The sequence below is a fragment of the Eurytemora carolleeae genome, unplaced genomic scaffold (genome assembly GCF_000591075.1).
Source record: "Eurytemora carolleeae unplaced genomic scaffold, Eaff_2.0 scaffold1159, whole genome shotgun sequence".
NCBI lineage: Eukaryota > Metazoa > Arthropoda > Copepoda > Calanoida > Temoridae > Eurytemora > Eurytemora carolleeae.
In genome coordinates this window covers 62851-76590 of record NW_019397255.1, presented here as the reverse complement: position 1 = coordinate 76590, position 13740 = coordinate 62851, and the positions used below count along the sequence as shown (strand labels likewise).

General features: G+C 31.3%; 1 protein-coding gene across 2 annotated transcripts in view; it reads right to left on the bottom strand.

The window, feature by feature from the left end:
- LOC111713070 (potassium voltage-gated channel subfamily B member 1) overlaps positions 1–13740 on the bottom strand; it is a 26319-nt gene that overhangs the window by 11509 nt on the left and 1070 nt on the right. Inside the window, exons 2-4 of one of the 2 annotated variants that reach the window (XM_023487861.1) lie at positions 13385–13511; positions 6279–6349; positions 2486–2494 (exon numbers count right to left, since the gene is read on the bottom strand). In XM_023487861.1, the coding sequence (XP_023343629.1) occupies positions 2486–2494; positions 6279–6349; positions 13385–13511 (207 nt within the window). The remainder of the gene's footprint in view (positions 1–2485; positions 2495–6278; positions 6350–13384; positions 13512–13740) is intronic. The other variant, XM_023487862.1, reaches the window with a different exon arrangement.

The following is a 13740-nucleotide window of genomic DNA, read 5'->3' as shown; positions in this document are numbered from 1 at the left end:
TGTATCCCTCTGTATCCCCCCTGTATTCCCTGTATCCCTCGGTAACCCCCTGTATCCCCGTATCCCCCCTGTATTCCCTGTATCCCTCTGTATTCCCCTGTATCATAATGTATCCAAATATATTCCTGTATCCTAACATCACCCTGCATAAATCTCACTGGAAAGGTATGATTTATTTGGTGTACCATCCTGGTCAACCCGTCTACAACTTGCTTTACACTGCCTAAATGTTGGGCCGGTAATGTGCCTGAGTGTTGAAAGCTGTATCTAAACCTGTTAAGAGTATAGGGCTGCGAGCAGTTTCAAAGGATTAAGAGGCAGAGTTTCTAAGATTAACACTTTTATTTCAAACTTTGATGAAGTAAAAAGAAAAAAGTTTAGAACAGGGTGTCACGGAAAAAAATTACAACAACTTTATTCAGACTTTTCTGCAAAACAAATTCTGCTGAAACCAAGATATTTACTTTCACCCAGTTAAATCTTTCAGAGTTCTTCAAAATCAAAATATTTTTGATTTTTCTCACTTTTTTTGTGACACCCTGTGTGTAAGACCCACTATGTTAATTTACCCTGGCGGCATATATTCTAATTTCAGCCTCCTTTCTCATCAAAGGAAATTTGTAAATAACTATAGTTCAAATAATTTTTATCTAATCTGCTTTGCTGACTAACTCTGAAATTTGAGCAGCACAAGATCGAAGAAATTTCTGATATGACCGCATAATGACGTCACAAATCACTGTGATCTTGCCAGGCTACATTTGCCGCATAAAGCGTGCTGGGTCAACTCTACACTACACTGCAAACCAAGATGTTCTTTGTGCAGTTCCTCATGTAAAAATCTAGCAGTATTTTGTCAATTACTCTTTTTCAAATAATGGTGGAAAAAGGCGCATTGTAATGTTAAAATGTCTAAGGCTATTAAATGTAAATGAGAGTTGGTGAGGTTAAACCAGAGTTGTCTGGTCTTCTGTGACTAAGTAGCCTGACTGGACGGTACAACAGACTGTTTATACAGTACACGTTGTACCGGCACGGATCATACAACAACATAGGTTGGATTGAGATATTATTATTTGTTCTCTATTTAAAGATATGATAGATATGATAATGAATTCTTTTAAGAAATCATTAAAAAAGATTTTTATGCTTACTGCACAAAAATATATTTATTTTCGGCATGCATGAAACACTGTCAAATAAACCTAAAAATTTCTTGGTACCAAAGAGCTGATTCTTTCAAAAATGGCCACCATTTTAGATTTAAAATATTCCTTTGTAGCTTTGATTTATAAATTACTAGTGTCCTGTTCTTAGTAAAGTATTGCTATACTTCTAAACAATATGTTATCTTATAGCATTAAATTTCATTATAATAAAGTGATAGACAAGTGTATCAGATTGATGTATAAAGTTTTAAAAATCTATCAGAGTGTCGAAAACCATCAAAGCCCGTAGGACCTTATATAGTAAAGACTCTGATAGAATTTTCTAAATATTAAGTCAATGCAACAAAAATGGTAACCAAATTTGAGGAATTAGAGAGGTCACTGAACTATAACATACCACTGGCTCAAATCCTGAATCACCGACTAAAATTCTCATAAATCAGCGATTCAGTATTTGAACCAGGGGAAGTATTAGTTAGTTCAGCAACATCTCTCCAATTCATTAAATTCAATCTAAGGGTATATATTATACCTTAAATAGGGTTTACATAGTAATAAACCTAAAACGATCATATTAATTATTCCAAAAGGAAGATTAAAATAATACTAAAGCGTTTGAAACTGTTGGACAACAAGCAGACAGCACAATTCTTCTAGAGCTTTCTAGGTAGGTTGGAAAATGATGTACGCTGTACAAAACATGTGGTTAATTTTACATTGGCAAACTTTATGTACACTAAAATAGAAACCCCCAACAAGCCAAATAACGTTCCCAGAATATTAGGTAATGTTACTTTTAAGCCTTATTAAAAATAATTAATGTTACTGTTTTATGTTACAGTAACATACAGAAGTACCCACAACAACGTTATGTGATGTTATTATGTTACATTAGTTGATATTACATTCAACGTTAATTAATGTTTAGTAACATATATTTAACATTATGATTTAACATTTGTTATCTCACTTGGCATGTACGGATTGGCACATTACGCCAACATTCATGATTTAATATTTCCAATGTTGATAATCAAAATCCGGTAAATTTTGTCATGTTAATTGGAATAGAAAATAGAAAAGAAAATAAAGAAGAGCTCTATTCCCGGAACTGGTTTTTTGTTTACTTATCTTCAGTGTACACAAGGAAGAAAATCTGCTTTGCAGAGAATTAAGTATTTCCATGTATTCTACAGACTAACATCATTTTCATGCACAACATTAGACAAGTGTACAATTATGTCCAAATTGATGTACAGACATGAGACAAGTGTGTATATATATATATGCAATACAAATAGGTCTTTTATACTTACTCCTCAAATCTGGAAGAATTAATATTATTAATGATTTTATAATTATTGATACAATATATAATTTATAAAATTACATCCCCCCCCCCCCCGGTTTTTGCTAAAGTTTTTACCATCCTATTACTTAACTTTTATTTTCGGTAATGGGTTTTCTTTTGCTTTAATTAAAACTTTTGTGCTACAACTTTTTTTTTACCTAGTTATGTATCATCAATTAAAAAAAGCAGACTTACCAAAAATTACACAAAAAAACTTTTAAAAACTGAGATAAAATTAAAATGCCCTAGTCAGAACTTTTGTGTTGTGAATTGTTGGATCAATCATTGATCTCTTTTGTGTGCAGACCTACTGATTAATTTAATTCCTCTTTAATATCACGTGATTAAGTCCTACCCAGCAGAATATCTTTAATTTAAGGGTCAAGCATTGATCCTTAAATTTAAATGTGTCCACATTGGATACAGAGATCAAGCATTAAGGAAAAGAAAGTTAGAAAATTTAACTTTATCAAATCAAATAGTATGTGCATTTTTTGTAGAACGTATTCAGATTTAAGATAAAATCTCCCAGGATTTTCACACACAGGAATTTTTCTATTTCAAGATTTGGAAAAATTTACCCCTAAACTATTTAAAATGAATCAAATTTGAATGTTTGAAAACTGCTTCTCAAGTATTAAATTGATCCAATAAATCCATTCAGATGGTTTATTCATTAAAAAGTTTAAAGTAGGAAAGGTAAGGATTTAAATTTATGCTGATTGGGTTAATCGAGTTGAAATGAGGGATATATATTTTACAAATTTCAAGAAATTGATTAAAACTGAAACCAATTTAACACCTATTTAAAGTCAATGTTGGTAACAAAATTATAATTTTCTAAAATAATGATAAGATCAGTACAAAAATCTTGTTGGAAATTTTTCAATAATGGGTATTTTTATCCTAGTTTTTAAAATTTTGAATGAGCATTCAAAATATTTCGAGACATTTATCTGGCAAAAATATAAAGTGAAGAATATACCCTACTGTTTAATTAAATGCAAAGATTAAGTGCATTTTGCATTAGGAATTTTAAATGGATCAAAACACACATAGCAAAGTTTTAGTGGGAAAATATTTTATATTAAAATGCAACACTCAACCTAAATGGTTAGAAAAAAACACATTTTGTTTGTAATATCAAAAACATGGAAAGCAATTAAAAATTCAGAAAAATTTAAATAAAGATGAAAGGTATTTCTCATAAATTTTCATATCCCTAGCACCAATGTTCTTAAGCATTTTTCATTTTTCCCTACTCATTGTTTATTTCTGTGAATTTCTCCATTACTTTTTATAAGCAACAAATGTGCAAGTCACTTTTGCAGAGAAACCACTACAAACAATTTGCACAGAGAGTCAATTGAAATTTTGCTTACAATCCCATTAATTCTAAAAAGGTTCTATTAATGTCAATATTATGAACAAAATGTTAAAAATTCTTAAAACAATGCAATTAGAGAATTTTAGTGAACAAAAATATCATTGTGAAGAAAAATTCTAAAATTTAGTTGCTAAAATCCCCCAAATGATTATAAATCAGAGTGTACATAAGAATTCCAAAATGGTGGTGGAAGGTTGTTTGAAAATCTTGAACCTCATTTTTTATTCATTAGAAGAGAACTGCTTGGAAGAATATTTCTCTGTATATTTTATATTTCATGGCTTTCTATTTTTTCTGTCTGTTTTCAATGTGGTTAAGGCTGAACTGAATCTTTTCTAAATCTTGGGTGTTATACCAAGTTAACAAAAAAGTAGGGTTTCCAACTTACTGGCACGCAAGTGTGGGCCCTGTAATTTCCGCGCAATTCCGTGCAATATGAGAACAGTTACATTCGATTCTGCACAGTTGTTCACAAATCCTCACAGTTGTGCCCGATTCTGTTCAACGGAATTTTGATTGGAAACCCTTAAACAAAAGTCAACACTGAAATCCCCTCTGGAAGTGCATAGTTTTAAGGCCTGTTTTTAAATATGCTTGCTTCATATTACACTATGCAAAATTTGTTTTCTAACCAAAAGTTTTCGTTTTATTTTATCAGAGAAAAAAATTTCCATAATGTAATTAAAGCAAACTTATTGAGAATACAATTTTTTTGCCTCAAAGCATAAAAAACTTGTGTAACAAAATATTGGAATTTAAAATCTTTCTAAGAAAAATCATAGAAAATTTCTCTTTTTTCTACATTAAACATCTCAAAGGATATATAACAACCTTGCAAGATTTTTGTTACAAGAAGTCTCTTAAAAAGATTAATTGTGATGAAGCAACAAACATTAACACTAGATTTAGATACTTATGATAATATGCTTTAAAAAAATATGGATTCTTTAATGCTTTAAATCTTATAAAATGAAGGGCGGGGGTATATATTTATACCGCATCAAGATTTATAAATTTGAAATCATACTGATGCCCTGGGGACTTTGGGGGAAAATTGAGATTTTGTTGCATCAGGGGGGAATAGGATAAGAAGTGGGGGAAAATAAGGATAAGCAATGGGGTGAGGGAGGGGGGATTTCAATTTTAACATGTTTGCTTAACAATATTTTCTTTTAATCTATTCTTTGTTGGTCCATTGAATATTCCAGACAAATAGTCTAGAAATTTTTTAAAAGAATTATAAAACATGACCACAAAATATAAAACATGACCACAAAATATAAAACATGACCACAAAATATAAAACATGACCACAAAATATAAAACATGACCACAAAATATAAAATGCAGAATTTATATAGTTTAAACTATTTTGAACATTTTGGATTTAGGATCGGACAAATTGAGCTCATTCAGTTCAGCCATCTTACACTTATTGAGATAGCCAAGCAAACGAACAGAAAAATACATTAAATACCAAAAATGAAATACCAACCTTTAAGGAAAACCTTTCTCACAAAATTATTTTTTTTTTTGGGGGGGGGGAATTATTTTCTATTTTTAAAAATTTCCAACACTCAAATTCTATTTTTTTGTTAAGACCTGTTTTCTTGAATGAAAATGTTAAGATTTTAAAATGATGCCTCTGTATACAATAATTGTAGAATACAAAATCTCAAATGCTGGAAGCTTATGCGACAATATGATCCAATTTGCATATCATGAAAACAGATGTCACAAGTGAGGTGGGGAGGGAGGGGGGGGGGCTTGTTACTAAAGGTAGGTGGAGAAGGGGGGGGGATGTTACTGATAGCAAAGATTGAGAAGGAATTAGTCTTTGCCACAAATCCCAATTTTCTAATACCTTTATCTCTAAAACCAGATGGCGTAAACCTTTGATATTTCAAACTTTGATTATTTGATCCATTAAGTTTGAAATATCTAGGGTCTACAACATTGGGTTGTAGAGATAAGGGGATTAAAAAATTAGAGTTTGTGGCAAGGATTCAATTCCTTAGAATTTAACCAAATGGCAAAATTAGTGTTTTTAGTTTTTATTTTGATTATTCCTACATTTATAAATAGCATAAAAAGTGTTTAGGGAAAATATCATTTACACATTTTATTCTTGCATTTATCTATCTATCTATAGAATTGCATTTAAAAGATTTATATGATTTACAACCCAGAACATATCTTTCTTTTTTCATAGAAGTGTTAAAAAGTTCTAAATAAATACTTTTATTACACATGCCTTTTAAACCACACTAAACACACCATTATTATTAATTGTTAATATATTTAACTCAAAAATCTACAATAGGCCCCCCCCCCTTAAAGCCAGTGTACACTCAAACCGGTTTTTATTTACCTGTTCACCACAATAGGGACTGGAAGGGCCAGAATGAAGATCCCCATGAGAGCACACAGTCCACCAATAGACTGAACAAATATAGGAGTTAATATCATCAATAATTGTAAACATTATAAAGTGGAAAACTCGTCAATTGCACTTACAGAAAGTAGTTATAAAGACCCTGCAAACATTTAGTCTCCAAAATGCCAATGTTCACATCAAATGTTCAGAATTATTTACCCTACATCTTTGCCATCGGAACTATAAGTCTGGTTAAACGTTTCCTGGTGGTTATTTTCCATTTGCAGCAAATGCAGCAAATCAGAGTGTCATATGTGCCGGGAAGCCGGGAAATTTTGAAAATTTTACACTCTATCAATGAACTCTTATTAGTCGGAATCCAGCAGGGATATTCAAAAAAGAGGACTAAGAATAAATCAAAAGTGTTCAAAGTGTATACAGAGATTTATAGCAATCTAGATTAAAGGTATCCAATACAAGAGCTCTAGCTGTTCAGGTAACATTTAATCCGTTCGTTTACAGCAATAATACAGTAAAACCCTTAATAACGAATACGTCGAAAGAATTCATCAAATGTCGTATTCTTCACTTTCTGATAATGGAATGTTGCAGATATTTAGTTTTTTAATTAAATGATTATATGGAACTCTTTAAAACTGTTCCCACATATTCATGGCTATTTATTTATTTTCGCAAATACTGAAATTTACGTAATATAGTATAAAACTCATCGAAAAATTGTCAAGATGACATTTGATAAATTCTTCCGATGTATTTGTTATTGAGGGTTTCACTGTAGTAGATTTCTTAATAATCTGGTTATTCATTTCATGTTTAACTATTAAAAGTTAATCCTTTTGTTAACTAGAGTGGTTCTTAATTCTGTCTTTTGGGGTATAAATTTTAGAAAATACAAAAGATGGCATTAAAAAACGACATTATACAATACAAAAATATACCTATTTAAACAATAAAAATGAAAGCAAATTAATGTTATTTTTTTAAAATAAAAGCTTTTATTATTTGAACAAACAATTTATTTCGTTTGTAACAATGTAAAAATTAAATGTATTTTTCCTGGTTTTTAACCAAATTTCCCTTTTATTTTCAAAAACTTCTTTTGAATAATAGCCCAGCCCTAATTATAATCTTGTCATGTTTTGTGTTTCATGGGGGCTGTTTGTCTGACTCTTAGTTTAGAACTTTAAGGAAAAGAAAGTTGTTAGATAGTTCTTTAAAGCCATTGATTTGGCTTTAATTTTATAATGTATTGTTTACAAAGTTTTGTGACAAACAATGTGAAGTACACTGCAAGGAGTGTAGTTTGATGTGCCATGGTGGACTATAGGCACTCTGGGCCGTAGTAAATTTGAATTCGAACAGTATACCGGAAAAAGTCTGGTAGGTGGGAAGGTACCTAAATGCATAACTAGCCAACTAGCACAACTAAAGATACTATTATTATTGTATATTTTATTCCAATTTATAAAAACATTGCCAAATATAAAGTGTATGTGAACCCCGCTAGATGGTATGCGGGACTGAAGTATATTCTCAAACTCCTTCTTTAAGTACAATTCAGATAATATTCCTGGTTTAAACTCGGTTCCTGCTTCATCTACGCATTATTGAACTTGGTTCATACAACAGGACCTGACTGTACCGGCCTGCCAGATAACAGCATGTACTGACCCGATTCTTTGGTACAGTACGTACTAGCATACGACAGGGGTCAATTTTCTTGGCATAGTCCCGTCGGAGGGCTAACTAAGACAACTCCCATGGCGCGTTTAGACTTTTTACAGTACCCGGCCTAATCCTAGGCCTATTTGACAGACCCCACTGGCTTAGTTCACCATGTAGGGTCAATTTGAATTCGAACCGGACCAACCTCTTGTACTGGCCTTAGTGACGCGGGGCAAGTACAGCCTATCCTTTGTCAACCCAGTTTCAACTTTGATGGCGCAGCCAGACTTTTTATATCACCCGACCTATCACAGGCACCTACCTACCTCACTAGCTTAGTTTAGTGTGGTGCTCAGATTATGTTATGTAAAAAGTGTAACAGGCAGATGACAATTGAGCAATCATCTGATAAAAGTTTCAAGGGTACCTTGTGTATCGGACACTGCCATATTTGCATAGATGGTCAAGTAAAATTTTGAATGGATCTGCAAAAACCCCAGCCAACAGGAAAATTGATTAAACCCAATCGTTGGAAGATCTGAAACAGTATTGAGCTTTCACTGATCACTGGTACCGCCCCGGTCAAGGGTTATTGTACCGAACATGGATTTACTGGTACCAACAGTACAGTACAGTGAGAACAGTACAGTACAGTGAGAACAGTACAGTACAGTGAGAACGGTACAGTACAGTGAGAACAGTACAGTACAGTGAGAACAGAAACCTGGGGAATAGGAAGACGTTGTTACAAAGCAAATAATTTTATTAAATATTATTATTAAACTTATTAAATCACTTATTATGTTAAATAAGTCTGTTAAGATTGCAAAATTGTTGCGTCTCATGTTTTATCTAAAGTCTTTAGACCTTATAATTCATCTTCCTATTCCAGAGATTTCTAGTTCTCACTTTAATAATCAAAACATCATTGCTCTTTAGACTATTTTGAAGCCAAAGCAGCCCTAAGTAGGTGGGACAAAATCATCTTTTTAAAGAAATGTAGAAGAAGGAAAACTTCAAACTGCCATTTCTTCCTTGAAGGAATTGAGTCTTTGTCATAAACTCAAATTTTCTAATTTCTATATCTTTGAAGCCTGATAGCGTAAACCTTTGATATTTCAAACTTAGATTATGTGATCTAATAGAATTTTTAGGTTGAAATATCTAAGTTCTACGACATTGGGTTGCATAGCTCTAGTCATCAGAAAGTCAGAGTTTGTGGCAAAGACTCAATTCCTTTGTTGCTATCTACCTTTAATTGTTATCAATTAAACAGAAAACATTCATAGAACTCTAAAAAAAAAAATAATTTTAACCACGGTGAGTGCTTTACAATGTCTAAAAGATAATTTTTTTTTTGGAAACTCTATATTTCAAAACCTAAAGCGCATTTTCAAATATTCATTTGAAAATCTTGTTTGTATCATTCTTATAAACAAAATCCATATCCTGTTTTTACTTTCCGAGGTTGTTGTTTTCATCACATGCTTTACATAAATCCAGACTGCCTTAGGCTTTTGATTTTACCAAACTAGCTTACTTATACTTTTTTGTAGCCTTTGACATGTTCATTTTGGAACGATAATAAAAAATTGCATTTTAAAACAAAATTCGCAATTTTAAACAAAATTCACAATTTTAAACAAAATTTGTAATTTTAAACAAAATTCGCAATTTTAAACAAAATTCGCAATTTTAAACAAAATTCGCAATTTTAAACAAAATTCATAGTTTTAATTTTTAATTTTTTGGTCAAAGAGTTTAATTAAGATACTTCGCTCTCACCTCAACTCCATGCCGGTCACTCTCTTTACACATGTAAATTAAAAAGTTTATAAGTTACAACGTTACTCCATTGTATTAAAAAGTTTCTAGCTCTGTTAAATCCTGAATTGCCCAATAAAATCCTAATTTGTTTCGAATATTCTTCCCGGTCGACATTTTCAGATTTAAATATACAAACTCATTTCTGCTTACAAGCAATATTCAACCTTTCAAGCTGAATTATTTTAGAAAATATAAAAATATGTCTTTAATAGAATGTACTTTTAATGACGATTTTTTTTTGTTCGCTGGGTATTCAAATTCCTGAAATATAGAAAGCAGAAACATAAATAAAGTGAAATAAGTAGCGATTAAACCCGATTTCAATTCCGGCTAATTTTCTATTTAAAATAGCAAAACTTAAGTAAAGTTAAATTGAGTTTGGTTTCATTATCTATCAGAAAATTTCAATTTAATAAATTTTATAAACTATATTATTAAAGTTTGATGGTAAACATTGAAGCGCTGTTACTGCTTTATTGAATAACTTGATATTGATTCAAAATTTTTTTAATTTTTCTATTTAAATTTTGTTTAAAAGGGGTGACACTGACCATTTAAAAAAAATTCTAATTGTCAAAAGAAATTGACTCTTTTCCACAAACTCTGATTTTCTAATTCCTATATCTTGGCAACCAAACTATGAATTCCATTAAGTTTTAAATATCACTTCCAGGTTTCAAAGATATAGACATTAGAACATTTGAGTTTCTGGCAAAACTCAAATTATTTTTCATCAAATTATTTTTCATAGGATTTCTCCAATATGTGGCAATAAAGTTATGATGGATAGTAAAAGTAGAATAATTTTATTTCAAATTCTTAAAGATTTTTATTTTTATTTCATACAAATATCATGCTTTTTGGGTTTATTAAATTGTTAAAAAAGTACAATGGCTTGATTTAGGGGCGTAGTCAGGAACTTTTCAAGAGGGGGGCTTACATTTTGTTTTATTTCCAGGGGGGGGCTCAGCACCTAAAAACCCCCTGAAATCCAAAGATTTCACTAGTCCAGGGGGGGCGGTAGCCCCTATAGCCCCCCCCGACTACGCCTCTGGCTTGATTTGTAGGTAATTTAGCTTTATGCATATATAAATATGCTTCTTCTAATGTCATTCTTAGTTCTATAAAGGATTTTGCATGTAGTCTTTGTCACAAACTTAATTATTGTAACTTTGCCACCTGATGTTGAAGACCTTTAATATATCAATCTTAATTTATTTAATCAAGCAGAACTAAGAGTTTGATATACGACATTGGCTTGCAAAAATAAAAGGATTACAAAATAAGAATATGTGACTTGATCAGGATATCAGGATATATCTTTATAAGGTACTAGCTAAAGGGCCAAGGCGTTGCCCGTAGAAAAAAATAAGAAATTTAAAATTAAAAAAAAATTTTGAAATAGAAAAATTTGATTTTTTACCCTATGTCACCTCCGGGCTACCCATGAGTGTCCACAAAAAAATTTCAGACCATTCGGTCCAGCTGTTTGGCCGACTTTAGGGAACATATATACGAATGTCTTTTTTTATTTTTTTAGAGAAGAAAAGGGAAAAATGGTTATTCTTTTTTCATGCTAAAATTGCCATAATATTCAAAATTATGGGGATGATTTTGTAGAAAATCGCGGAAACCCTGGAGAAACATTTAATAAATAAATCGGCTTTAAGAAAATGGCATAGTTTGCATGATTAAGTCATACTCATATAACTTACAAATCAAGCCAATTTTTTACTTTGTATTTTTAATCTTGGATATATAACCAGAGTCCGATTTTAATGAATTTAAGCCTTTGAATTCGGTCTCTGATCTGGAAGCTCTTGTATTGTGGATATCGGGATCAATGCCTGGTCTTAAGCTTTTGTTAATCTGCAGATTAATTTAATCTTTATTCGATATCCCGCATGGTAATCGTACCCGCTCACACAAAAATCAAAGATAAATTTGACGATTTCTTCTTAAAGACTATAGCTAAAAACATGTGCATTATAGGTTTAAAATTTACATGTTTAGGGCTACAAAAAAGCATATATGAGTGAGTAAGTGAGAGCACGTATGAATAACTAAAATAAAGATAATGATATAACTGATCGGGTATATGAGTCACTGTGATCTTTCCAGGCTATTACATTTGTTTCTTAAAAAGTGCCAGGTCGACTTTACACTGGGTAGACCAGACTAGACAGTACACATGAATCCATATAAAGTACATGTGGTCCCAGCTTGGATCATACAACTTTTAGAGTATCCAGCACAAAAGTTGCCAGCTCTGTATAATATTATATATGAAAACTAGCTTGGGAACACAGCGCTGGCAAGGTTACTAAAAGTTACTCCCGCCGATTACCCGCACTTGAACGATTTTACCGGGAAACTAAATTTTCGCTATTAAAGTCAACCCAATCTTGACTTAGAATCTCAAAACCAAGCTAAGAATATTCCCATGGGTCTCCCGAGTTACTCAATCAAAATTTGGGGCAAATCGGTCCAGGAGTTCCTGAGTTATGATCGGGCAAACAAACGAACAGACAGACAAACAGAGATTACAACTTTTATATATGAAAATATATTACTCCATTTATTTTCTGTTCTAGCCAACCTTAATAATTCTATTAACCATTAATGTTATGACTAGTAAAAAAGATCATCCTCTCATTCGAAATATAACATATCTATTTTATAATATAATATAACCCTAAGTTTTGGGTTAATTATAACTAGAAAACGCTTTAATACACTTTGATTATCATATTGTAACTAATAATCCCTTTAATACACTTTGATTATCATATTGTAACTACTAATCCCTTTAATACACTTTGATTATCATATTGTAACTACTAATCACTTTAAAGACTTTGCTGATCATATCTTTTGTAAAACATTTCTTCACTTTGCATATTTAACCCTATACTTGTTTTTATCTAATATTGTTTCAATTAATACGAGCTGAAGGGCCTGGCGTTGCCCGTGGAGTAAAAATAAGATTTTTGAAAAAACTAAGATTTAAAAAAAATTAGATTTTTTGAAGAAAAAAATCGATTTTTATATGGATAACTATACTGATAGCAATACATGTAAAGTGATTAGTGATTACACTCAATTAGCAATAAATGTAAAGTGATTACAATCAATTAGCAATAAATGCAAAGTGATTACACTCAATTAGCAATAAATGTAAAGTGATTACAATCAATTAGCAATAAATGCAAAGTGATTGCACTCAATTAGCAATACACTCAATTAGCAATAAATGTAAAGTGATTACACTCAATTAGCAATAAATGTGAAGTGAATACACTCAATTAGCAATAAATGTAAAGTGATTACACTCAACCTACTAATTCCTGAACATGCATAAATAGGCCTGCTTACACCAGACCCACCTGTAGCAGGGAATGCTTTAATTGTGAATAGTATTGTGTAACGACGCAAAAACGAACTTTTTTTGGACCGTTTTGTTTTGTAATTTTCCCTTCAAAAAAAACAAATGTTTAGAATTAACAACTCTAAAAACATTTGATTATCTTACTCAACGCCAAATTTTGAACCTGATAGAAAATATAGGCAAATGCACATCACTATACCTGTCCTACGGCGGTCTTCGGTGCCTTTGATCCATATCCCACAGTGGTTAGGGTCATAAGACCCCACCAGAAGGAATCAAGGAAACTCCACTTGTTCTCAGAGTCCTTTTCAGCAAAGTAGATCAAACTGAACATAAATCAATTGATCAATTAACCTTTTTTTTGAAATATTTTTTTTTGAAACAATTAATCAATAGATTTGTCTTTTCTTTAATCAATTAATTAATAGATTAATATTTTATTTAATCAATTAATTAATAGATCAATCTTTTATTTAATAAATTGATCAATAGATCAATCTTTTATTTAATCAATTAATTAATAGATCAATCTTTTATTTGATCAATTAATTAATA